Below are 27,285 nucleotides of genomic sequence, written 5' to 3' on the forward strand. Positions count from 1 at the left end.
CATATCCTATCTTAAGCTCGAGCAAAAATATATCACGATATTGCCTCTTCTATTGACTAAAAAAAAGATAAAAATTCCTGGCAAAGTTAAGTGCGAGTATAAAACTTTAATCGAATAGAAGTTCTCATGAATGAAAAAATAAAACCATAAAAGAGCAAGTATTACAATGAAAATTGAAGCCAAACCTAAAATGAATATAAATTATGACACAGGAGGCTGGTTTTGCTGGCTCTCAAGTTAAGTTCTTTTGATTTTCATAGTACTTCACTGTATGACAAATAAACACTGTAATACATGGTACAATGGAAAAGAAAATATTTACTGAAGGTGCCCACAAAGTGAGTTAGTCTCAAAAATCGGTTCCCTTAAACAACATCAAATCAAATAAAAATAGCATAAAAATTCGTGAAAAAAAGAAAGAATAGTAAAAATAAAAATACTCAAGATAAAAGGAAAGTGAGACACCAGGTTCAACTGACAACCCACAATCCATATCAAATATTCACCTTAATATAGATAAACACCGGCACCGGCATCCATGATTTCGTGTTAATTAATAATTATCAATTTGAGACAGTTTTAAATTATTTTATAAAGGGAAATTGAAGATTATGAATCCACGTAACTTCAATAAATGTCCCCGAATTTTATTATCTAGCCCTCAAAAGGCAAGAGTATCATTTGTGCTTTACTGAAAACTAAATAAATTGCCGAATTTTCTTTAGCCAACTGTTTTTCTATATTATAAAAACGTATGAATTTTTTTTTCTTGTATGAAAGTTTAACCGTGATGAGCTTTTCCATTACCAAGATCAGCTGTTAATAATTTTTTTTTCAGGCTTGGAGGCTTTAGAGGCGGATTAATTCATTTAAGTACAAGTATATCACCAATTGATTAGGATTTACTTGTTGGAATGGTGAAAAATTAACAGTGGTATCGCTTGATGGTGTGATTTTATTCGATTGTGGCCCTACTAAGATGATTCTCCGTGCTTCAAAACTCGGTCATACCATTAAGAGCAGGATAAATAAAGAAAAATTTTACCCTTGGTTTGCTCTGAAAGTCTTCTAGCTATAGTAATCATAAATTAACTGCTATTAGTTTGATCTAAGTAGTAGAAAAAGAGCAAAATTCAGCCTCCTTTATGCTCGGAATAAATGAAAGGGAAATAAATTATAGCTTTTTCTACGCCTGTAATAAATAGATGGCGTAAAATTTGATGTTGTGCGGCTTCTTTGAATCAAAAGAGCACCATTTAAGGATAGTTAGTTACAGTTGACTTGGGAGCATACCTTTTCATATTTAAGTTTAAATAAACCTTTTTATGTGGTTAAGAAACGCAACGTAGAATATTATTACTGATCCGAAGTTTAAATTTTCAGTATGAAATAGATTTGCCTCTTTGAGGAATTCATTCGTAAAGCACTTCCATTTAATAGATCAGTTTGCCAGGTTGAAGGTGATGTCAGTATTACAAGTAGAAAAAAGATACATTAGAACCTGCACATCTTGTAGGAAATTACATACCTTGAACGTCCCAGAAGACTAATAACTAATGATGACTTAATGATTTGCTGAGTTGCACACATCCGAACAAAAGAGGAGGGGGGGGGGGGGGGGGTAACGTAGCACTTGTTTAAAATGCATGGAAAATGTGCTTTTATGCCTTTTTCTGTTTTTGCGGGGGGGGGGGTCCTTCTGACCAGTCTTAGCAAGAGGTGAATATTTTTGAAACTTCAATGACCTAAAACTAACCATAGAGCTATTGCTTGAAAACGGAATAACGACAAGAAAAATCTCTTGACTCACTTCCAAACCGCCACCCAGATACTGATTCCTGTATTCTTTTGGGATGTGAACTACCTACTATCCATCCACGGGGGAGAATTTAATTAATACTAACTTAAATCCTCTAACTCATTTGTGAAGTTACCTACCCAAATATTTTTTTTCTCTGTCGAAATAAGTCTTAGTGAAACTTGGGAAGATATGAAAGCTAATATATTTTTAAAGACCATTATGCTCGCAAAAAGAATCTTAGCAATAATCTTTATCTTTTTTTGTAATGCAAAAGCTACTTACGCTATTGAAAAGATGAACCAATGAATAAGTATATTTGGCAAGTCATTCAAAAGGATTCAACGTAATATAACAAATAGTAGAATTCAAGGCTGGAACTAAAAATCCATGTTTGGAATAAAATTTTCTTCAGCCATTATACTACAATATTTATTTGCCTATTGAAACTGTTTTTGATACAATATGAAAATTCTTCAGCTTTATTTTTTTATTGAGTAATTTCTTTGTTTGATATTGTTTCTTTTCTTCTTTCTTGGCACTAACAATGACCGTTGGACTTGGTAAACTGGCCTATTGACTCAATATCTCTATGTAAAACACATTTTTTTTTATTTTTCCTGTTTGCCAAATAACACTATAGGTAAGTCGTGTTTAGTGAGGGAATATTATTGTTTTAAAGTAGTTTATGAATCGCTAGCAAAACTGTTAAAATTTTAATGTTACATGATTTCAGAGAGTTATTTACCCTTTTTTCTTAAAAGGACCTTTATGCTCGGAAAATTTACACGTTAGATGAGTTAGGATGATTTTTAAGCGTTATTTTATCTTCTTTTTTCTTTTTTTTACATTATTCTTTTTTGATGCTCTTTCGTATTTTTGAGAATTCGGACAGCGTTTCATGCACAGTTTTACCAATTCGAAGCGTTAAAGGTAGAATATATGCGTTCGTATTTCTTTAGCGTTTATTTATCTGATCGTCAACAGATTTGATATGATTAACTAATTTTGAGAAGAAAAAAAAATTATCCATTCAAATCTGTCAATGCTCGTCATTCTTTTTCACTAGAGATGGCACCCGGTGGCCATTGACTGTCCAACCGGGATCCATTTTGTGCGATGAAGGAGTGCAATTTTATATGTTACTTTATAACCGCGAAAGTTTGCTATTCGTAGAGTGCGCAAGTGGTAGCATTAATAAGGTATGTTCTTTTGTGTGACGAAGTTTCGAAATAAACCTATTAAATTAAAATGTTTACTACTATAGTGTTGCTAACCTCTTTGTTTGCACGGACAGGTGAGCTCTAGTCATTCTGCTGTTCTTACTTCTTTGTTTTCGCTAAGAATTTTTTTTTTTTGGGTGTTTCATATTACCATACCGAAAACGAAAAAATGTTTCCAAACGTTTTGGAAAACGAGTCAGAAGGTGAAAAATTAAAATCCACCAATGGGCTATTATCCGCTCGTAAGATTTATGGAGGCATGCTTATTTCACGGTAGATGGAAAAGACACGTCAGGATTGACGAAAAACGATTCCAGCACCTGTAGCTCATAGTTCTTCCCGCATTTTACTCTTGGAAAATCACGAAAGTCTGAGATACGCTCCTTTTTTTGTTTTTGACGATATAGTGTGCAGCTCGGTCTTTTTGGTTCTGACAAGTATAGCCTGAAGGAAAACAGCCCTCCCCCGTTGCCTGCTGCTTTCTTTACTGTTGGCAGATCTTCTAGTCTATGAGCTGTTTTTTTGTTGCATTATTTCTCGTATTCCTTTTTCTGATTTCCTTTTGTTTTGAAACGACTATGCTAAAAATTCGGATTTGCAATAGAAATAGGTTAGCTCCAGATTCAACGAAAGCATCAAGACTCGCGTATACTTAATTCTGTATGCATAGATGATAGACATATACTACCAAAAGAGCTGGAGTTTTAGCTAGCATCAAGCTACCTTTGCTGCTCACGTTACTCGTACTGCCGGCAGATTTGGTCTTTAGCCGTCACATGCCTTTCACCCACGTATAAATATTTGTAAGGAGTTCAACCAGCACAATGATTTCGAAAGTTGTCTCTATGGCTTGGAACATATGTGAATACCATCAGAAGCAAGTTTACTAATCTTCTGCAAAGCATAGCAAACATGCGAGTATATAATCCTGTTTAATTTGGGAATCAGAAGTTCCAAGTTCAGGGCTTGGTTTTGAATCGCATGCATCACAGTAGTACTACTTAAGTAAAGAGCGGAGTGGGGTCTGTGCATTATTTATTTCTTATTTTTTCATTGGACATTTTTTTTTCGTATGAATGAAGCTATCGCAGAAACTTTGAAGGGGGCTCATTCAATTGAAAATTTAAAGTTATCATGCCAAGAGTCAAAAGTGTTTGTATGGCAAGCATCCCTCCCCCTCCCGACGCATCTTATTCCCTAAAAGGTATCATATATAAATTCTAAGAGAACTATTTTGTTCAGTATAGTTGAACGATCCAATAGCTATGTCTCTGGGAATGTGCCCCCCCCCCCAGCAGCCCTTAGAACAGAAGCTGTAATGTATGCAATTCGTGTATTATTCAAATATAGTAAAAAAAATTTGGTAAGGGATGCGTGTTTGAGATTTGGTGTCAAAAGAGGCAAAGTGTATTAAGTTGAAGCTTGAAGAAATTGTAGAACTAAATCAAAGTGGGAATATTTTGGTCAGTCTACTAAAAGAAGGAGTACCAGACATTGAAGATTTTCGATCAGCCTAGAGTTAAAGGTGCTACCCGACTCGGAATATTTTTGATCAGTCCACACCAAAAAGAGTTGCTAGACTGGGAAATTTTTTCATTACTTTAAACCAAAAAAGAAGTTACCAACTCGAAATGCTTTCGATGATTTATAGAACATCTTTAATTAGTTCATGTTATGGGGTTGCAACATGAAATAACTGTTATAAGAAGAAGTGACTCAAAGTTGTTGTTTCCAAAAATTAACGTCCATCCTCATTGGACGTTTTCGGGTCGCTCCCTTCGCAATTAAATGGACCAGGGCAATTCTGGATAGTTGGGTGATACATTACCGATCCATGTTTTCTAGCCACCTATTGGCTGACGCCCTTCAACAGTCCCTTTGAGTGAGATATTGAGTAGTTTGAATAGGATTCATTCTATTGACGTTTCTTAACAAGCTTAGCTGCTAACTTGAATCTTCTCGACCTCTTCATTGGTGACATGATCACTATACTTAATCTTCGCCATCCGGTGTAGGCATCTCATTTCGAATGCGATGGGGTGCGCTTGTTTCCGATTTTTCGTACCCATGTTTCATAACCATACAGACCAATGTGTATGATCAGGCTATTAAAAAATGAGTTTTAAGATAGTTGGAAAAGTGATTGGATTTGCATAAATTTGAGTCTTCTGAAACTAGAGCTGGCAAGCACTATGTGGTGTTTAACGTTTGCGGTGTGGCAACTAATAAGTCGTTAATAGACTGCTAAGATATAGAAATCGATCTACTGTTTCCACTTCCTCATCATCCATTATTGTAGAGGATGGATTTGTAGTATCCCGGTATAATAGATACCACCAAACACTATATTTCCTGAAGTTTGTGCCACTTAGCTACGCTTGTTTATCGGAAACAATGAGGCTGCCGTATCCTCTTAAATTTAAAATTTAATAACGTGAAAAGCCTACAATGTTTGAAAGAAAACTGAATGCTTTAAACTGTTTCCTCGAGAGTTTCAATCCTGCAGGTATCACCATTAATCTGAAAATTTGAAGTTAAAGCAAAGGAACCTGTTGACAGATTAGGCTTACTGTAAAGCTGCATGAGTAGGATTTTTAAGAAGTGAGATGATAGCCTGTGAATTTCAGTCTGTATAAGACGTTTTTACCCTCTCCTCTTTACTTTAAAATTTTTTTGATGGTGAAATTTTTTTTTGTCCTGTGATGTAGCTTTGTTAGGCAAGTGAAAGTTATTAGTTTGCTGCTAAGCCTACTCAGAAGGAAACATTGTAAAATTCAAAAACAACTTTGTTACTTCACATTTACATATTATGTATAGTTTTAGTAAAATACAAATTGTGTAATAAGCTTTTGAACTTATATGCACAGAGAAAGGGGTAGCCAAACCCTTGTTTGTTCTTATTTTTGCTCTTTTTAAGCTTCACTTGATAGCCTAGGCTATCCAGTGTGATTTTTGTTATTTTTAAGATTTATCCATCAATCTATATCAATATATGTTATCTTTATGTTTGATGTGATCATTCATTTTTATTTTGTTGGTTTTGAGTGTCATTTTGCTCATTCTTTAGCAGTAATTTTTGTGTTTGAACTATCACAGGACTTTATTTTTGCTTATTCTGAGTTTGGTATGGCTCCTTACTTTTCTTCAAGTAACTTTTTTAGACATTTTTTAAATTAATTTTTTGGAAATGTTCATTTGCAGTAATGAGAGGACACCATGCATTTTGAAATAAAAGAGCAGCCAAAAACTTTCCTGTGTTTTCTATAGAAAACTAGAGAACCATCTACAAAATAGCAAGAATTGTGTCTGAACCATGAAAAGGGTATACAACCAATAACTTGGGATTTTGAATAGTCTTTGAGCAAACTCTCAATACTACCTTAAGAAGCAGAAGATGGGCAGATGGGCAAAAGCTGTAAGTGAAATGAAATTCTGTAGAGTGGCTCAACTGAGGAACCAAGAAAGATCCATTTTAGGTATAACTGCCATTCTGACTTTTCAGTTATCAAATTGGACAAGTTGTAACAGAATGACACCTAACTAGAATTCTTTGAAGCTTATAAATGTATACAAAGAAGCAATTTCTCTTCCTGTAGAGAAATACAAGGATTCCATCAAACCAGGCACAGAAAAGTTCCAAATCTGCCAACAAATTTCTCTAGACCATGAAACTTGCCACATTGCTACTATTCTATCTCACTTTTTCTATAGCATTATAGAACTTTACATTCTTCTTGTTACTTCAAGGGCTTAACATGAGTACTGTGTACCATTTATTCCTTATCTTTTATTTTATTATCATTTATAAATCTTATTCAGTCAAGAATGCTGTGGATGAGTTAGATCTCAAAGAATAGGATTCAGAAGAACCCTAAGTAGATCTGCTAAACCTTCTTTACTTTCAGTATACTGACAAAAATGAAAGAATGCAAAGACTTTGAAACCTATTACCTTTTGGGTGTTCACATTATAGTTCCTATCTAAGAAATGGCTGAAACTTTGGTCAATAGTAGATATTATACATACTTTATTAGCCAATCAGTCAAACTTAGGAAAATCTGTCACAATCAGCTAAAACTAAATATTGTGTTTTATCCAGTGCATGACTGACCATGCATTCTTTGGTTGATCCTTCCCTTGGTGACAGCTTAGCAAATAGTTGTTGGTAATTATCTCAAAAGTATAAACTGAGAGGTACAATCTATAGAACACCAACAATGTTTGGGAAGAACAATATTCTTTCCAAATGTGTTATGTGCTTCCATAAAAACCACCTCCCAATCCTCCCCACCCTTCATTTTTAAAGTTTGTAATGGAGGTCAAGTCTGTTTTTTTTTCTGAATACAATGTGATTTTGTCCTATGGTGCCATTGTACTGGGGACAATGGGAAGTTGCTTAGTAATCTGAGACACAGTTTAAATACAAAGTAGTTTTTATCTATTAAGAAAAATGCAAATTGCATGAAATCTTTTCAGTTACAATTCACAAAGGTAAGCAAAAAAGTAATGTAATTTTGTCAGTTTCTCTCTTTCAGCTGTATATGTGTTAAATCATTCTCAAAAGTAGTCAATCCATTCTGTCCCACTGCTGAGCTTAGGAGCTGGGAGACACAATTTAACTGCTGCAGCATCCACAGAGGCCCCGTTTTGCTTGCTGGGTAACATAAACTTGATGGAAATAGCCTTTGCAGGAAGTTGACAAAGTAACCTTCACCCAGTTTCTCTAGGACTAGGATTTTTGTCTTTGTTCTCTACCAAGACAAAATCATCAGGTTTGTATTACATTCTTCTGGTTTTGTTCCACAACATCCCTTAGATCTTTGGGTTTAAAGGATTTCCAGGTTATCACAAACAACCCCTCTTCACGTTTTTCTCACACCTTTTTGTGTGGTTGCTGTTTTGTCTTCTTGCACAATGATTTTTCTCTTCTGTCTTTGACATTTTCCTTTTTTTTTAGTTCTCTTTCAGTTTCTGCAGCCTGAATAGCACCTTTCACCCATATAGATTTAAGTACCTTTGAATGAATAGTTTTCCTCCTTCTCTTTTGATTTGTAGCTTATCTCTCTGATGGATGATTGATCTCTCTCTTATCTTATGATGGAACTATACCTTCTTGTTGAACCACCAAGGAGCTGGATAAGTTTGGAGACTGGTAAAGCAAATCCTCCACAACTCCTTCAGTCTCTGGTCTTCCTCACAAACAATCTACTGTTCCTCTGGTACAAGAGGAGTTGCTCTGTTTTGTAGTCTGCAGAGCTGGAAAAAAATCACACTCTTGCCAGACATCAGTGCCAAAGGGGGACAAATAAGGCTTTAGAAACTGACTGACAATATTTGCAGGAGTGAATGCTCTCAGGAAAAATTTCCAAAGCATCTTACTTATTTTGTACTTAGTCTCTGCTCTGCCAGGGTGAGGTTTTGGTTGCTTTTCAATTCCTTGAGACCAGTAAGTTTTTAAAGGACCATGTACCAAAACACCCAGGGATGGCAGTTTTATAGATGTCAGTGATGGAAAGGTAAGTAGATGTGTTCCTACTTTTTTAGCTTAAGACATTGCATCATAGCTTGTGTGGCTCTCATAGTGATCATCAGAAGCAGGATAGGCTCACTAGGAGATGGATGCACATGTTAGATATAGCATGAACAAGTCCTTTGTCATCTAGACTTCCCACTTGCAGCAGTAACAGTTTCTAAAGGAGCTCCATCAATAAACCTAAGAACAAAACAAGCCCATGGGAAGCTATTGCCCCCTGATATTGTCAGAAATCTTTCTAGAGATATTTCTCACCTGGTTGCATGCTTGTTTGTATCCTTGGTAATGACCTGCATTATTTAAATTCTGTGAATGCAGCCTCCAAAACTTTTTTTCTTGTTCCTGGCTGTTTTTTATTCCTTTAATATAACTGGGATGGTTTTGGATTTGTGTATTCATTTTTTAGATGAATGTCTATTGACAACATTAAGCAATAAATTCTTAGTGGCATGCTGTGAATCATCTACACTCCTTGAATCAGTGAAGAACCAATTGTATTCTATTATTTCCTTTCTGATTAGACTGTAATCTATACTATGTACACGTGTTTTCTAAATAACAATCTTTTTGGACATAGTCCAAAACATACAGCTTATGATAATAGTGTCACTTGCGCCATGTAAGCTCTTTACTTTGTTTTCTTGTAAGACCACAGTGTATTTTTGTGGCCTTCAATCCTTATGCTCAAGACATGTCTCTGTGGATATTTTGCATATCCACTAGAGTGAGGATTTGTTATGTTATAAACTTCTGCTGCTGCTTGGAGTGACATCCCATCTAGATAAATGGAAATTGTGTTCTTCATATATTCCTATATATGAGCATACAATATTGGGTCAGTCTTAATAATTTTTGGCCTCCTGAAAAAGGTAGGAGTTGACAATGTGAAAAAAGAGAAGAATAACACATTATGGGTAAAATCTGGTTTTACTGCAGCTTAAGTAATTATGATTTGAACTTCTGCAGCAAGTATGTCAGCTCTCTGTCCATACAACTTGAGCTCAGCTTATGAATACTAGGTTACCCTGGGACACAATGCACTCAATATGTTCTAGGGGACCCTGAACAAATGTCACTGAGTTCTTGCTATACACTATTCCTTAGAAAATTGCTTCTTTTCCAGGAGATGGTGAGCAGAAAAATTGAAGAACATATAAAAAAAATCTTTAATTCAAAGCACAAAATTCAATGCTAAGTATATGTCACAAAGTCACCCATTCCAAAAGCATGGACTTATTGTAATCAGCTGTGATAAACTTCTTAATTTAAGATATTTATTTTTGTAATTTTCCAACATTGGTATTAGTTCATAGTAGCACAAAGAAGACTGGGGAGCTAGATTGGATTCCTGAAGTTTAATTATGAAGATTATCACATTCAAATACAAAAAAAAACATATATTTGGAATAAGTGACTGTCAAATGCTAACAGAGTATTGATTTGTAAATTAAACACTATGTTTTTATCCTAGTTTTACAATCAAAAGTCATAAGGAGCTATGTGCCACCGTGTAATTTGGAACCTCTTTAAAGGTTGAAAATGGGATGTACTACCTTAGTGGTTGCTACATTTGACAATAACATTGAAGGGTGCGTTGAATGATATGTTAATCTTCTAGCTAGTAAATTAATATATGAACAAAACTATTGAATTTATTTTAAGGCCTAGCTAAATCCCTAGGTTGTACAAAAACTTCGCTGATTTTGTTGGTTAGTATTATTTCTTGTAATAATTTCTTATCAACAGCAGGCTCATAATTTAAATTTGAGAAAAAGAATTGAGCAAGTTTTTTTTTTATATTGCATAGCCTAGGGCTATGGCTAGATATTAGGATTGCTGGAACATGATTAGAAAATTTTCTGGGCTGAATGTTTTTGATAACTTTGAAAACAGCTGAGTTAGATGAGTTAATCTTTCAGCAATTGGTCCAAACCCTAAATTATGCTGTGGGAAGATTTTAATTGGAGTACCATACAAACTGTATGATATTAAAGTTAAAAGTTTGATGAACAGATCTACAGAATCAATGAGGCTTAAAGTTGTTTTAGGTCTCATTACTTTGCTAAGCCCTGATATACAAGGTCTTGAATAATTTGGGGAAATGTTTCTTATATCTGGTTGGAGAAAAAATCCTTATGTTGCTTAAGTTCCTACCCCTTGTGCTTTCAAGGAGGCACACTCGTGCCTCTTTAAAGAGGCGAACCACGACAATGTTAAGCGATCTTCGGTTCCAGTGGTCGCAGAGGGATGGGGAGGGTTGTATTTAGTAGCACGAGCTCCAACTAAGAAACCTGCCAAATTTCATCCCCCTCCGACTTTTCCTTCATGGGGAAAATCTGGCCGAAAGTTTCGAACCCCCAACCCCCCCCCCCTTTAACGTTGTCCGATCGGGCTGAAATTCACAAGTTAAGGTCCCCTAGGGCCCAGGAGCTTATCCGCGAAATTTCAGCTCGATCCGATAACTCCTTCCTTGTTTTCCAGAAACCACGCATAGCCACTTAATGTTCATGTTCTCCTTTTGTTTTTTTTCGCCACGCCTACAGGTGGGGTATCCTACAGGGATCTCTCAATTTAGAATAGCTGCAAAAACAGAGGAGGATTTAGTAAATCGTTTAAAAGAACAAACAAAGTGCTTATTAACTCTTTCAACTGTTCTATTAATTACGGAGTACCTCACGGATATGTCCTTCTGTAAATTTATTTCTTATTTTTATGAATGATTTCCCTAATGTGTTGCCTCTTTGCAAAATAATATTGCTTCTGGATGATGTAGCAATTTTGCTTCTTACTGAGATCTGCCAGCTCTTTTCCTTGAAGGTATGCCAACAACTTCATTTGATAGTTGTTGTAATAATCTATTAGTTTTTAATGGAAAGAGATGCCAATACATTTAATTTTCGCCAACTGGGTCAGTAACTTCAGATAGCATCTTTTTTTGGCTCTGAATTACAATGCACTGATCAGTTTAAATACCTTGGTGTTTTTCTGGATGAAAATTTACTGTTTCACAAACATGCATCATTGAAAGTTTCCTGAAATACTGCATAAGAGCCAATTCTTTCAATGTATGTATTGTAAAATTTCACTTTTTAGGGTTGCAGTTATCCTTGGCCTGAGTCTTTCCTCACTTACAGTTTGTTACTGCAAACTGTTTGATAATTATAGGCCACTCGTTAGATATATATTTCATGAATGTTATGCTTTATATTCGATTCACCTGACCTGCTACCATTTTACTAGCCTTTTTCTGCTGTATTTCAGATTATGAAGTTCGTTTTTAATTACTAATATTATGCAGCTTTCAAAAGTAGTGGAAATAAATTGTGAGTTGATAAAACCAGCACTTTTGATAAAAAAAAAAAAAAAAAACATAGCCTATATGTAATATATACATGCCGTTACCTTTATTTTCCATGAAATACATGCAACTTTAACTCCAAACGAAAATGTTAATATTCACAGTAGTGATCTTGCAGTAGGGGATGGCTAAACCTACATTTACCCCCCTCCCCTGAGAAAAAAACCATATCTGGCTCTGTATTAACCTGCTAACATATTTGTTTGTTAGAAGTAAGTGATTTTTCGACATTTCAGCTCAATTGGACTATGGGAAGAGAGTGAAATGTTGATAACCATAATAGGTTCTTTTCATTAAAGTTTGAAATTTTGTCCCCAATGCTATTTGAAAGACAGGTCAAGCACAAGGGCAATTGAAATGACATAAAAAGTGTTTTCACGGCACTTGAAGAATGGTAGGCCTTCTTGATATGCATTAGCTTTAAACATAAAATTTTCAGTCCTAAAAAGCAATTTGTAATTAAAACACATGTAATTATCCGTTAACTGCTTTAGTCACGCTTATGAATGATTTTCTCATAGCACTATAAAACTTTAGAATTTAGAACAGGAGGCTCAAGACCCCCCCCCGTCACATACGGAATGGTTCCTGTTGGTTATTAATTTTATCGTTGTTATTTACTTTTATTTGAATAAAACTTGTTTTTTTTTTTAATTACATGTTTTACTTGGTTTAACAGAGACTATAGTAGACTGTAGTCTGTGAAACTGAGGAACTATTAGAATTAGCCCTTTCATAGTTCTAAGTCGATTGGCTGTGCTATAATTTCACTCAACGACATCTGACCTTATTTGGACCAGTATGTTTAAAAAAACCTCTGCCTCAATAAAATCACCCTTGGGAAAAAAACAACCACGCGCCAAGACTACTGTTTTCAGGTAAGTAAAAAAATTCGTCTTGTTCAAGTTGATGTTTTCTAGAAGGGATCTTTTAAAATAATAATCATCTTTGAAAAAGTGCAGAACGTTTTTCTCATCTTTAGGGGATGTCTTCCCCCCCACCATGCTGTGCAGTTTAGAATATGAATGTTACCTTTATATTACATGTAGCATAAATCTGCAATGAGATGGGAGCTGTCATTTTGAAGCACCCTTATCGCAGGCTTAAAGCAAATATATTACCGAGAATGAAGGGTAATTTAAGCACAACCCCGCCCTCCGTCCATATTTATGTGAAGAAACTTTTCTTGAACTTTGAAAATATGGGCTCTATAAATGTGTTTTAATCACCCCTCCCTTTGCCTACAGAAATATCTACTGTTCTCTCCTCTGAATAATTTGTGCGTAACATATAGTGACTAGGGATTCTTACAAAAACCTCAAATGAATAAGATTATTTAAATGAAGTTTAACAAAATTGTTTAAAATACTTTTTGTTTTGTGACTGCATATATCCTTAGGGAAGATTGTGGTTCCATGTGGTAATATGACTTCTGATGCTGGAAGGGTATAAAAATAGCAGTACTTATATGTTATAACGCCTATGTTAAGTTCTTCATCTAAGTAAAACCTGTTTATTTGACTAATTCTAATAAAATATCACAAAATATAAATGAAAATATAACACTTTAGAAACAAATTTGGGCTATATATTTGCACAATAGAGAGGGGGAAAAGTATAGCGGGTGTGCATGCAAAATGTGTTAGGTACAATAATTTTGCAAATTATAAAGTAAGAACTGTTTTCTAACTTCACACTGTCCAAATACTTTACTCCCCCCCCCCCATAATGTGCAAATATATAGGCCAAATTATATATTTCCCATCTATTCTGTCCCTTGCCTTTGCTAAGCCTTGCCTTGCCTTGTTAAGTTGAAAGTAAATAATGAAGACACCGGTTCTACAGTGCACCAATGGATGAAGAACTTGACATAGGAAATAAATTTTCTATAGTTTTCAATTTATTGGCTGTCTTGAAGTTTTTCTTAATAGTAGTTTGGTTCTCTTTTTGCCAAAATTGCTGGTTTGTGCCACAAAACGGCCGAATTAACCGCTTTGCAGTGACCTAGTATGTTTTGTTAAACATTGGCCACTAGAGCCTTCAATTTTTTTTTGAAATGAGCCCTCTTTTAATTTCGTATGATCATTAGTGCAATACTATCACCCAAAGGAAAAAGAATATAAATATGTACCAATTATAATTCTCCTTGGTAAAAACATTATTTTTTTATATTGTTGGTAGGGGTTTATCTGTTTCTCATTAATTACATTTTGTTTATCGTTATCTGTATGTCTTTTGTACTAAAATAATTCCTTGGTCTTTTGCAAAAACAAAAAAGGTCTAAGCACTTTCTTCAGAAAATGACACAAGCATGTGGTTTGAAAGAACCCGAAGAGATCTTTTGATTGGCCTATTCAAAATGGGCCTATCCTTAATTCTGACCAAGTTATAAATTGTTCGGAAAGGGCTTAAAAAATAGCCCAAGTTCTTTATATTCTAAATAACGAACAATTCAGCAATTCGGATTTCCGTTGAGTTCTGATAAAAGGGTTAACTAGGAATTAGTCTCTGAAGTTTCAAAGTTCTTGAATATTAATTTGTAAGAAAGATTTTTTCATTGTGCCTTTTTATTTTCATTTTGCTCTCCTGTAAAATTAGGAAAATGGGACTTAGGCCCTTTTTGTGAAAAGCTACTTATTTAGCCTATAACAATATTGACAGTGGGCAGTGTAACCATACATACTAGTGCATATATCTACCTGTCTTGTAGATGAGGACCAGTTTCGATCCGTTATACTTTGGTTAGAAGATCAAAAGATACGGCAGTACAAAATCGAAGAGAGGGAAGGATTGCGCGATGTTAAGTCTTCTTTGGCGTGGTCAAAGTCTTATGAAAAGTATTTAGAAGCCGTAGGATGCCCTTCCTTCCTAAAGACAAGAAATGAACAACTTGATTGGCTTCTTTGTCTGGCCATAAAGCTTGTGTATCAAGAAAAGTGTAAGTAATAATTGAAATAGTAAGTTAGATATAAAAGGTTTAACTTTCGAAACAAAATAGGCAACTTTCTGCCAGCTTGAAGCAATTAGAAAGATGAAATTAAAATCCTAAAATAAAGTACAATTTAGCAACAACAAAACGAAGGGAATTGTGAATTGATAACTTTAGAGCACTATATTTGTAAAATGTAGTAATGTAGCTGTAGTAAATGTAGTTGTTGTAAAATCTTCCTGAAAGCAGGCGAGAAGGCTTATAATAAACTGGCTAAAAGATGACAACAGGCTAAACAACATTAAAAAAAGACTGGAGTATCCTTCAAACTAAACAAAGAAAGAAAAAAAAAATACTTTTTAGAACAGAGACCCCCCCCTCCTATCTTGTTAAAAATTGAACGCAATGTGTAAAGTAACAATGTGACTTCATAATCCAAAACACTAAGGCTTAAAATCATCTTTCCATGCATTCTTTTTTTGAGGTTACCCATTAAATCTTCATATTTTTAAACAGAATTTGAATTTAGTACCAGTAAAAGAGATTCTATAAATTATCGAAAACCGTTCTCTTTCTGTTCTCATTTGTTGTGTTCTGTATGTAATCTAAATCTATGTATCTAATTTGAAAGCAAAACAAATCGAAAGCAAAAAGCAAAAACAAATCGAAAGCAAAAAACAAAAGGAAGAATAGATCAGAAAAATAACTAGGCGCACGTCGAATATCAATCAATCAATCAGGGGCTGTATCATCAATAATTAGAAGTATTAATTCATTCAATAATTTAAATTATTAATAAGTAGCGATTTAAGTAATAATTTCATTCGCCCAAATGATATCTGAAAACTGAGATGGCATCCAGAAGTTCTGCACAGATCCATATTGGTAATTCGCGGAGGACCAGAGAAACAGTTTTCTGTAGCAACACAGTAATAAGTCAGGTTTTATTTGATTTGTTCCACTGTTGCGACAAAGGGAATTAACCAAATTTTTAATCTTAAGCGCTATTTACTTTCACTCTCAGCAGGACCAGGTGTTTTCTGCCTCACCTGGCTTCTGAAATTCAGATGCTAATTTGGAATATGTTTAACCGTAAGGTCCCAGAATCGCGGGGTAATCTTAGAACCTGTAGATACATTATCTAACAATTTTAAAAACAAGGTGAGACAATGTGTTCGATTAAATCTGCACCACCTTCTGTAATTAACTTATTTGTGGAGGTGAACTAATGAATTCTGATGTAGTTTCACAAGATAGACTGTTGTAGTTGTTACTCCCTTCAACTTGGTGAATCAACTGACATTGGTGACCGGCCTACAGTTTATTTAGCACTTTTTGTTAAGATATGTTTTTTTGCCTCTATTCAGCTTGTTCAGTCTACCCATAATCAGAATAGAATGGTTTTTGATGATTTCTAACTGGTAAAAGTTTTACCACCTAAGGGACATACCATTGGACAGGACATATATTCTACTTTCAGAAAGTTCATTGACTTTAAAACATTCTTGTGCTGCAGTTGTCGTGCTCAGCAACCACTGAAGCTCCTGTGATTGTAGTGGGTGAAAAGAGATTCACTGCCTTGTGGTGTAAAGGAAAAAACTTTCCAAAATGTCTGTAGTAGCATTACATTATGCATTGGCAATAATATGGCAAGTTTTCAAGTATGAGCAGTGTAACTAAAACGTCCGTTAAAGTTGTAAATAAAGTAAAAGCTCGTGTGCTTCAGAGACATTTCTCAGGACTCACTGAAGATATAAAATGGGAATATGATAATCCATTGCTTTATAAAAAGTTTGTTGGTCTAAGAGGTACAGGGTTTTGCAGCTTTTTAAGTCATTGATGTGTTCTTTAAATCTTTCCTTCAGCTGGAAGATTCTGTTTCGCTGCAAGAATTTTCTTTTAAGACTTCACTAAAAACTAAATATGCTTAACCCATTACTTCAATGTATTGAATGAAGACATAAGAAAAACCATTTCAGATGTGGTCTTATACACAAAAAAAGAACCTGGAGCTATTGAAGATTTTCTTTTACCCGTAATGTATACAGATACTTTGCCTGTTTGAAACAGACCCTTGACAAGCAAGATCCTTCACAGCTGTATTGAAGACAATGCAGCGTTGTCAACAACCTTTTATTAAAGTGCTTTGCTTCAAGCAGTCAGAATATTCGGACTTTTGTTCCTAAGAAAAAATATCAAATTTTGCTCCAGGCGGTTTATCACTAAAGGCAATTAAACGGAGGTAACATATCTGTCCGCAATTTAATTTTCAAGCATGAAATCTATTCATGACAAGTAATGAAATTGGTAGACTGAAAAGAAATTGGTTGACTCTGGCTTCGAATGGTCGCTATACGTTATGACCTTAATATTACAAATATTCTTGATGATAAAAAAAGAGTGCCATCTTTCACGTGGAACAATGTTCTTCTGATGCACATGTTCCTTTAGTTTGTTAGTATAAATTATAAGCGTACTCTGGAACAATGTTCTTCTGATGCACATGTTCCTTTAGTTTGTTAGTATAAATTATAAGCGTACTCTTAAAGTAATAAATGACTATGTAATTTAATCAATAACTTGCATTATTTTCCTACTTTCCTGGTTAGTTCATTGTAATGCTTATAAGTTGTAATGCTGCTTAGTTGCTTTAAAGCTTTGCGACTATTGTTTTAAACAAGTTTATTTGATGCTTCAATCGAATAAAGAGAGGCTTCCAACTTGTTATGTTTTTCCCTGAGAGACATATAAAAGTAGTTTATGCCTTGCCTTGAAAGACATAGATAAATAATAGAAATTTATAAGAATAGAGAATGATGAGAATTTAATTCTTCCCATTTAATATTTCTCTATTTTGGTTTTTCTGGCTTATTTTTTAATCGTCATTCCTTTTTGTGCATAGCAGAAAAGTCTAGAGAGGGCTGCAATAGTTTTCACCAGTGTTCGTTAAATCCCAGGCAGCTTGAGGGCAACTACAATTCCCTAGGCGCCCTCAGTATTCCCGATTCTCTGGAACCCTCTTGAGCCCCTGGATCCCCGATTACCGAACCCTTAATCTGTAGAAATACGAAATATCTTTTTGGGATTGAAATGGTCCTGAGATGATAATATGCTCTTTCTTTTAAATATCTGGGATTGGCCCAGAGTTCCAATTAGTGACAGTGAACAAAATATACATAAAATATACCCAAGGTATAAGGCAAAAGGCCTAATATTAGAATGCTTTATTTTTAGGCAACTAGTATACACTCTTAAACATAGTCAATTTAGGGGGGGGGGGTATTTTGTAACTCATCAAAATGCTTCCCAGGAGATTGTTTGAAGGTTAAGGAGAAAATTCTATTTGGGGGATATGGACATCTTTGAATAAAAATATTATCTCTCCTAGACCGATTACCTTAGAACTGATCTTTCTAGATTCACAAACAATGAGTTTGCATAGAGGTGAAAATTTTATTTGTGTGTCATTAAAATAAGGTATAGGTACACCATGTGGGGAGTAACCCCCTGAAAATGTGAAGGGAAAGGTACACCATCCAGGGGAGCTAGAAATTCCTTGAAATCTGTGGAACTACTATTAGGATTTCTACTTGAGTACCCCCTATGTTCAGGATAATTTATATCTATTATGTCTTTAGGTCAACTTTTCCTTTTTTTTCATTTTTTTTTAAGTTTCGTATTTTATGATAAAAAGGTAGCTATATCTTTCATTTTTTAAGTGTTCTTCTGGTTTCGAAATGAACCTTAATTTAGTAAAGTAGGTCAGGAATTTTATAAATATAAAATAGTGTCAATACCCAAAGACAAATACTAAAAATTCGGGAGAGAAAGAGGGGAGGGGGAGGTATATATAACTCTGGTTGGCACAATTCTTCAGTGCTATGGCGATGCCGTGTGTAATGGCAAGTAAAGGAGTCTAATATTTTGAGCTGTAGATGACGCAAATAAACCCAGCTTCTCTACTCTTTGGCTATAGCCAACTGTGCATAAACCTACTTCAATTTGGCCGTTCAAAATCAAAATCCACTCCCTGTAAACAAGGCTTTGAGTTGAATTCACCTTCTGTGGTTATCCATCCAACTACTTCGATGGATGAAACCACTAGGTGTCTACTTCTTCATTTATTCTTGTACGAAACATAAAATTGGCTATCATCCTGGGATTTGAATTCTCCAACTAAATTGTGCACAGAGTATGTTTTTATTTTCGGACTGTTGAGTTGATTAGAATCAAATTGTAATAAGCGCGTATGAGAATTTCTGCCTTGGTTCAACCTTGCTTTTATGTTCAAGCCTGAAGGCCGTAAAAAACAGGATTCGCACAAAACATTGAAAATGCAGATGTTCGCTGTTTATTTCGGACATTTCTTTCATTTTAATTTGTTTGTTGAACTTGTACCGTAGTTACTACCTTTAAAGCTTACCGCTTCATGTACAAGTAACTTATTATTTCCACAACTCGATTTCAGCGAATCGCTATTCTGGAACTATTGAAGGAAGTGAAAATAAGTTCCAGGGACCAGCAAAACCTTCCATTGTTCCTACAAATCCTTTGGACAATATGGACTGTAAGTATTTCAATTTACTTCTGCCATCTATAAGCTGCTTTGCAATAAAGTTAATTGAAAAAGATTAAACCAAGTCTCAAAAATATTTACCCTAAGGATAACTTAAATCTTACTACTACTGCTACTACTAACGACTCACTGCAGCACCAATTCGCCTGAGGCCAACACAGCTGTGCTCGCTCCTAATCCATCCCAATCTATTTAAAGCATAATTTATTTATCTGGTATACCATACAAGGATAGAACCTTCACCAAAGTTCTTCTATCAACTGAACGCCTGCTCATAATCTATGAAAATGAGGACTAAAGAGGTTTGATGACTCAGGCACTTTTCAATTATTAATCTAAGAATGAAAATTTGGTTGACGCATCCTATCCCCTTCCTAAAAACACTGTTCTTCTCTTAAAACTTCATCTACAGCTTCTCTAAGTCTAAAAAGTATAAGTGCAAAAAAAAATTAAATGAAAAGATTCCACCTTCTTGCATTTTAAAAACTTTTCTGTGGAACTATGAAATTGCTTCTTTTTTAATCAAACGCTGTTATTTACTAATTGTTCGTTTACTGTGATGTTGCAGGCTCTTTCTTTCCTTTTTGTTTCCTTTTCCTTTTCTTTTCTGTTTTTTGTTTTGTTTTTCCTTTGAACTCATGCAGTAGTTCCCAACCTGAAGGCTAGCTCAGTTGACTGTTGCACTTCGTCAGTGCTATTTTCATGTCAGATGAAAATAGCAGGTCAAATGCCCAAATTAGGAAAGACGTTTTTATGCTCCTATCTCCACTTTCATCAAACTTGTAAGGTTTGGAAGGTTCTTCAAAATAGGTCCTAGCTGGAAGAGAAAAAAACGAGAGTTGCCCTGCCAAAGCCTCCATTCTGCTTTCACAGGTAAAAAAAAAGGGCTAGATAAAATTACCGTTGGTGCGAGTCCAACTCACCGAGCTTTCTGGTAATTTTTTTATATAATGCAGTTGTTGAAATAATGACAAAAGTTCGCACATTTTAAATGGAAAACAATAGATTAACCACGAATTCACTAAAAAAATTGCGAAAATAGAATGGAAGATACCTTTGTAGATAATTTCACTTAACGTTGGGCCTTCTTGACAATTCATTTTCCTGTTTTTGTGTCTGTGTGCGTGCGTTTCATTTTGCGACGTGTTTTTGAAAAGTAGTCTTACTGCTGGTAAGCCCATAGAACAGTCAAGAGTTTTCTACGGACAATAATCCATTACAAGATAAGGAATAGCAAATAACTTCGTACTTGTCCTCACCAATGCTCGTGGTACCACTCAAAAAGGCTTGGTGCCGATATCTTGCGGCATCTTCCATTTTCAAACTCTGTAGACATGATAGCATTTAATAGTATCTCTTATTTTCTTCCAGGCAGCCTTTTTCTTTTTCTTCTTTTCTATGAGTTTTCATTAGTATATTTGTTATTTCAGTTGAAAGTCAAGATTTTAAAAATGGTGTTAAAGTCCTAGCTGGAATTTTAAACGTAGGTGTACACCCCGATCACTTGGTTACTCTTGAAGCTGTGGCAAGAGTAATAAACGTAAGGTTATCCACTGAAGTTTTGAAGAATCCTGGAAAATTCTCCATCGAGGTATGAATGTTCAAAATTTGAAGTTTCAGAACTTCAAGAGAAGTAGACATTTCTCAAAAATGGCTCTAAATGCAATTTATGAGGCCCAAATTATTTTAATGAAAAAGTGTCATTCACAACAAAACATAAAATAATTTGAAGGTGTTTGTTGCAATATCTGCTAAAGCCTACATCTTTAAAAGGGAAGGGCATTGTTTGGTAGGGGGAAGCTCTAATGGTTCAAACTAAGTACATTTTATTCGAAATCCTTACTGCGGTTTCTTCATGTGCTTGTGTTTGTATGTTTTTTTGCCTTTTAACTTGATAATTGTAATTCTCTGACAATCCTTCAGTGGGGGATTCTCACATCGCTTGAGATACCATATGTTGAGTTTATGTACATGCTCAGAGGAAGGGGAGTTCCTGGTTTTATTCTCAAAAAATCTCACGATTTTTACCATTTCTGAATATTTTTTATAATTATCCTATTTCTTATTTTGACAAATTTTCAATCACACTAGGCAAAGTCTTATATATTTCTTCATTTCATTCCTTTATTCTTTCCCTTTTACCTCCCATAATTTCAAAACTATATTTATACCGAAACTTTTGCAACTTGAAGGCAAATACTGACGCGTTCCCATGCCTTGCCAACCAACTACCTGTATTTTTACTTTTCTTTCTCAATCACAAATATGTATTTTATTTAGTTATTTATTTTGTAAAGAGTAGCTTCTTTTTAATCTGATGTGGGCTAGAATCAAAAAGTTCGTGGTAACGAACTGTAGTAAGGAGCGACCCGGCTCAATAGTAACCGAAGCTCATCAAGTATACATCAAGTATTCATCAAGTATACCCATCAAAAGTTAGGAGCCTAAGAAAATTTACCTTGTTTTAGAAAATAGGTGGAAACACCCCCGAAAACTCATAGAATTTTAACGAAAATCACACCATCGCATTCAGCGTATCAGAGAACCCTACTGTAGAAGGTTCAAGCTCCTCTCTACAAAAAAGTGGAATTTTGTAATCTTTGCCAGAAGACAGATCACGGATGCGTATTAACTTGTTTGTTTCTTTTTTTGTAGCACTTGGTATTAACCAAGTGACATAGCGATAAATTCTGTCGGTCTGTCTGTTCTGGTTTTGCTAGTTTAGGCACTTCCAGATAAAGCTAGGACGATGAAATTTGACAGGCCTATCAGGGACCAGACCATATTAAATTATAAATATTCGTTTCCCTGATTCGACCATCTGGGGGGGGGAGTGGGGGACGGCTAATTCGGGAAAATTAGGTATTTTTAACTTACGAACAGGTGATCGAATTTTATAATGAAATTTGATATTTAGAAGATTATCGTGCCTCAGAGCTTTTATTTTAAATCCCGACCGGATCCAGGGACATTGGGGGGGGGGGCGGAGGGGGAAACCTAAAATCTTGGAAAACACTTAGAGTGGATGGATCGGGATGAAACTTACTGGGAAAAATAAGCACAAGTCCTAGATACGTGATTGACATAACCGGAAGTGATCTGTTCTCTTTGGGGGAGTTGGGGGGAGCGTTAATTCTGAAAAATTAGAAAAAAGAGGTATTTTTAACTTGCAAAGGAGTGATCGGATCTTAATGAAATTTCATATTTAGAAGGGAAAAATAAACACAAGTCTAAGATACGTGGCTGGCATAACCAGAGCGGATCTGCTATCTTTGGGGGGTGAGGGGGGGGGGTGTGTTATACTTAAAAATTAGAAAAAATGAGGTATTTGTAACTTACCAACGGATGATCAGGTCTTAACGAAATCTGATATCTAGAAGGATCTTGTGCTTCAGAGCTCTTATTCTAAATCCCGACCAAATCCTGTGATATTGGGGGGAGTTGGAGGGGGAAACTGTAAATCTCGGAAAACGTGAAAATTGAGGTATCTTTATCTTACGAATGGGTGATCAGATCTTAATGAAACTTGACATACAGAAAGATTTTATGTCTCAGATACTCACTTTCCAATTCGAATCGGATCCAAGGCTGGAGGGGGGAAACAGAAATCTTTGAAAACGCTTAGAGTGGAGAGATTGGGAGTCCTAGGTACGTGATTGACAATTGGAACGGATCCGCTCTCTTTTGGGGAGTGGGGGTGTGTTAATTCGGAAAAATTAGAAAAATTGAGGTATTTTTAACTTAAGAACGGGCAACCGGATCTTAATGAAATTGAAGAACTCATTCATAATTGTAGAACTGCCTACATACTGACTTATAATACCAGCTGATACCAGCTGCCTACATACTGACTTATAATACCATACTGACTTCTTGATATTTTCACTTTTCTAATTGTTTCTTTTAACCAGCTCTAAAAAAAAGACCTGAAATAAATGTGTTGACAATTATGACTGAAATCAGTCACATTTCGATATCATAACATCAGCGCTACTTGTGGTACATTTAGCTCTGCTTCAGCATGCTGTACGAAAAGTTTGCTGAGAATAGAATAAAGGGAATTTAAGCAAAATATGTATATTTTTCTCACAATTTAGAAATGTTGCGTGCACGCATAAGCGTTACCAACCCATTCTCATTCTCAGCCCATTTTCTATTGTTATCAGTCTTATCATGCAGCACTAGGAGACTGAGTTTCGCTTGTGAAGGGAATTATAGATATAAAATTTCAGTGTAACCCCCCTCTGGAAATGTATACCCCCCATACCCTGATTTACACAAGAAAAATTTTGTTTAGTCCTTATAGAACTCCTTTTTTTAAACAAAGATACAAAGGGGAAGCTAATTTTCAAACCCTAGGAGTCCAATTTCCCTTCCAATTGGCATTTCTGGTAATTTTTAATTAATTTATGGTTTCTGCCGCAATGATGCCAAGGAAAGTTCAGATTTTTCGGATATTCTTTGTCAAACAATGCCCAACGGATAAGTTAATAATCCTAACTTTATTTTTCAAATACATTCAAATTATAAATACGTTCACTATTCAAATGTGAGTAATATATCACAATATAATGTTACACAATCTGTGGTTACTTTTACTTATCCTGTATCTTAACTTAGACAGCGCTATTGCGCTGCCTATCATTTTTGTTTCACCTTTATGTGTTTATCAATGCTATTTACCAATTTAAATCCGGTAACCCAAAAACAAATCAAACGAAAAAAAATCATTAATAATATTTCAATAGATCATGTATAATAAAATTTTAGCAAAACAAATTAAATCACACAGAGTCAAAATCCATTCAAAATTACGATCAAGTGAATAGCGCGATACCTGGAGATATTAGTATAGCGCTTGGTTCAATCGTGAGTTTGAGCATCCTGTGTTGGGTGTGGGGGCTGGGGAAGTGGAGGAGGGGGATACGCACAGCAGCTCATTACTGACAATTTTAGTAAATGCCAAGCACCAGTACTTATATCTATGCTTGTTTAAGAGTGTTTATTGTTTATAATGTATTGTGTAATGTTTGTAAATTCACCAAGTAGCATGTTTGTTAAATAGTTAATTTTCTTCACTACCACTTGAATAGGACCTAATTCAATACCACCGCCTCGTGCCCCCCCCCCTCCAATAAAAATACCACAGCTACGCCCCTGCGTCCAAACGGTCAAATGCATAATCATGCGCAAACAACTTCAAGGCATTCTTTTCTTTTTTATGCTAGATTGTCGGTAAATTATGCTTGAAGCCTTTCTGCATTGTTTCACCGTCTTCAGCCATCACTATTGTTTGTTTCATGTCAACTTGTTCTCAGAATTGTTCAAATAAGTGTCTTTTTCGTGGGTGTAACAGGAAGAGAATTATGTTTACCCAGGTTTTGCGTGTTTTTCTCCTCGGGAAACAAGCCTTTTATAGAAAGAGAATATTTGCTATAACAAACATAGCTTGTTTATTTATGGTTTAGTTTAGAGAAGGAGGAGGTTTCTTTTTGTAGCTGCTAAGAGGCAATTCTACCTCGCAAGGAAGAGGTGTACGAGGAGACGCATAAAAAAAATAAGTGAAAGGGCATTCTTTTTATATAAAGGTATAATAATTAACTAATTTACTTCCAGAGAATTACAGTGATTCAGAAAATAAAGTCGTCCCCAAAAGCAAAGGCTGTGTCTGTCACTTTCTGAAAATTAGTTGTTGCGTTGCTACTAAGAGTTCTCTAGCGTTCAACCTGCTGGACGCATCTGTAGAGACCTACATATAAATACTGCACAGGGATACCAGCAAAGGTTTACAGAAAAATGTTTTAGTACCTTTTTTTAAAAAAAGGTAAGAAAATGTCACATAATTGTAGGTACAAACTGTCAAAATTAAGCCAAATTATCAATTGTATAAAGCAATTCATTTTTTTTCTATTTTTCCTTTTTTTTTGAAATTACCAAACTACGATTTCTGTAGAGACCTTGAAAACTTTATTTTCACTCGCTTTAGGGTTTTGCTTGGATAGTATTTAGTTTACTGATGAATTTTATACGAAGCTTTTATGTACATTTGCATTTATATGGTCTTCCAAAAAATAGCAAGTTTGCCAACCGACTCTGTTTCTAAGATGTTTTTCTTTCCCTTTGGGGAGAGCATCAGTATTATTGTGTTGTTGTATTACAAGCTCTAGCTGATTTTCTGCAGCGATCAGGAATCCTATTAAAAAAAGCAAAGGATACGGCACTATTGAATCTCCGTTTCAAGGCTCTTCAGCCTGGAAGTGCAATGGGGGGGGGGGGCAGCCATCCTACACACCCTTCCTGCTTACCTTCCCCAATTTCTCCTGGTATCCATTTAGTGCTGGGTTGACTCTAGTTGAGCTTACAGAGCCACTGACCCCGTCCCAAACCAAATAACTGGCCACACCAGGAATCGAACCCAGGCCCTTCGGACAAAGGATTACAAATGCAGCGCGCCAACCACTCAGCTATGACGACTCAAGGGACTAGGACTACTGTTTCTAATTCAAGAATAAGTATGTGCTTGCAATTAATAACTAATGAAACTTTTTTGTGAAGAAAGAGCCGATAGGATCAGTTAAACACGTTGACATAACTTTAAATTTATATAATAAAGACTGTTATATCGTCCCTATCTAGTTGGTGCTTGCAGTCCTAACATGTACAGCATTATGTATTACTATGTTCGATTTATGCTGATCCTTACTAAGTTTTTTTTCTTATATAGGGAACTCCGTATCCCTTCGCTGAGGCTGATCTTGGATTTGATACAGGTGACCCTGCATTGAACCAAGCGTCAAAAGTCCTTCGTCTTTTATTCATATCGGATCTTCGTGATCTTCAAACGAAAATCAATGAGTGTATAGTTGGTATTCAACGGATTACCGCAAATCCAAAAACCGATACAGCTCTTGGAAAAGTTGGATACTGAATTGATTTTGCTTTGTACCTGTTTTGCCTGTCCTGAATAAATTCTACTCCCTATTATAAGATACCTTTTCGTAGACTATTATTCATTTCTTGTTTCTTCGCTACAATGAAACCAATATCTAAAGTGACATAGCTTATTCTTGTTCCCGGGTTTTGCTATACGATTCAGCAAATGCACTTGTTTTACACCAAAAATTAGGTTATGAATATCAAAAGAAGAGAAATTAAACCATTTCAATATGCAAACTGAATGAAAAAGAAAAAGAAACTATTCACTGTTAGAGTAACCAGGGGTGTCCCCCATTTTTTTTTTCTTTTTTTTTTTTGCTTTAAATTCCTAAGCAAATGTACCAATTAGGCTGATATTCGGCACACTCAAACCCATGGGCGTAATTAACAAAATCCAGGAGAGGAAAAAAATGTATTGTCAAAATCTACGGGGTGATGGGGCCAATTTCAATAAAAAAGAGTATTTCTCAATGCAAATGAAAGTTCTTAAGCCGAACTGGCCAGACATGACAATAAACAATCAAGAGAGATAAAACTCTAAAAAAGAAAACTTCAAACGAGACGACGGCCAGTAAAATTAAAAGACTTAAACAACGCGGATATTTCGCCTGTATAAAACAAGGCTTTTTCAGCACAAGATAGAAAATTAAAAGAAAACTAATCTAAAAACAAATAAAAACCACCACCAAATATAATAAATACAATTGTCGCTACTTATTCACGTAGGGAAAAGCAGCTATGCGAGTTACTTCAATGAGAATCAAAGAGCAACTGAGGAAAATTTATGAAAATTGAAACTTAGTTAATTATTCTGTTGCGAAATAATCCTTTTGTAAGCTAACATTGAAGCAACTCTTTTTGGTCTAGTGGGTAATCTTGTCCCCTGGTGATTGTGTAAAATTGTAATTCCCCCATCGACTATTGGTTCATTT

The 27,285-nt window shown here is 35.2% G+C and overlaps 2 protein-coding genes across 2 annotated transcripts in view; both read left to right on the top strand.

Annotated features, from left to right (window-relative positions):
• Nucleotides 1-3,050, top strand: part of LOC136029147 (WD repeat-containing protein 26-like) — a 55,443-nt gene extending 52,393 nt beyond the window's left edge. Inside the window, exon 11 of the mRNA XM_065707242.1 lies at nt 839-3,050. Coding sequence (XP_065563314.1) covers nt 839-864 — 26 coding nt within the window. The 3' untranslated portion in view covers nt 865-3,050. The remainder of the gene's footprint in view (nt 1-838) is intronic.
• Nucleotides 3,051-5,275: 2,225 nt separating this feature from the next.
• On the top strand, nt 5,276-26,404 carry LOC136029151 (RNA transcription, translation and transport factor protein-like). The gene is made up of 5 exons (XM_065707245.1): nt 5,276-5,527; nt 14,623-14,850; nt 19,310-19,408; nt 20,848-21,008; nt 26,142-26,404. Exons 1-5 carry the CDS (start codon nt 5,470-5,472, stop codon nt 26,343-26,345), a joined length of 750 nt encoding a protein of 249 aa, XP_065563317.1. The 5' UTR covers nt 5,276-5,469; the 3' UTR covers nt 26,346-26,404.
• Nucleotides 26,405-27,285: the final 881 nt, after the last annotated feature.

The sequence above is a fragment of the Artemia franciscana genome, chromosome 7, assembly GCF_032884065.1.
Source record: "Artemia franciscana chromosome 7, ASM3288406v1, whole genome shotgun sequence".
NCBI classification, from domain to species: domain Eukaryota; kingdom Metazoa; phylum Arthropoda; class Branchiopoda; order Anostraca; family Artemiidae; genus Artemia; species Artemia franciscana.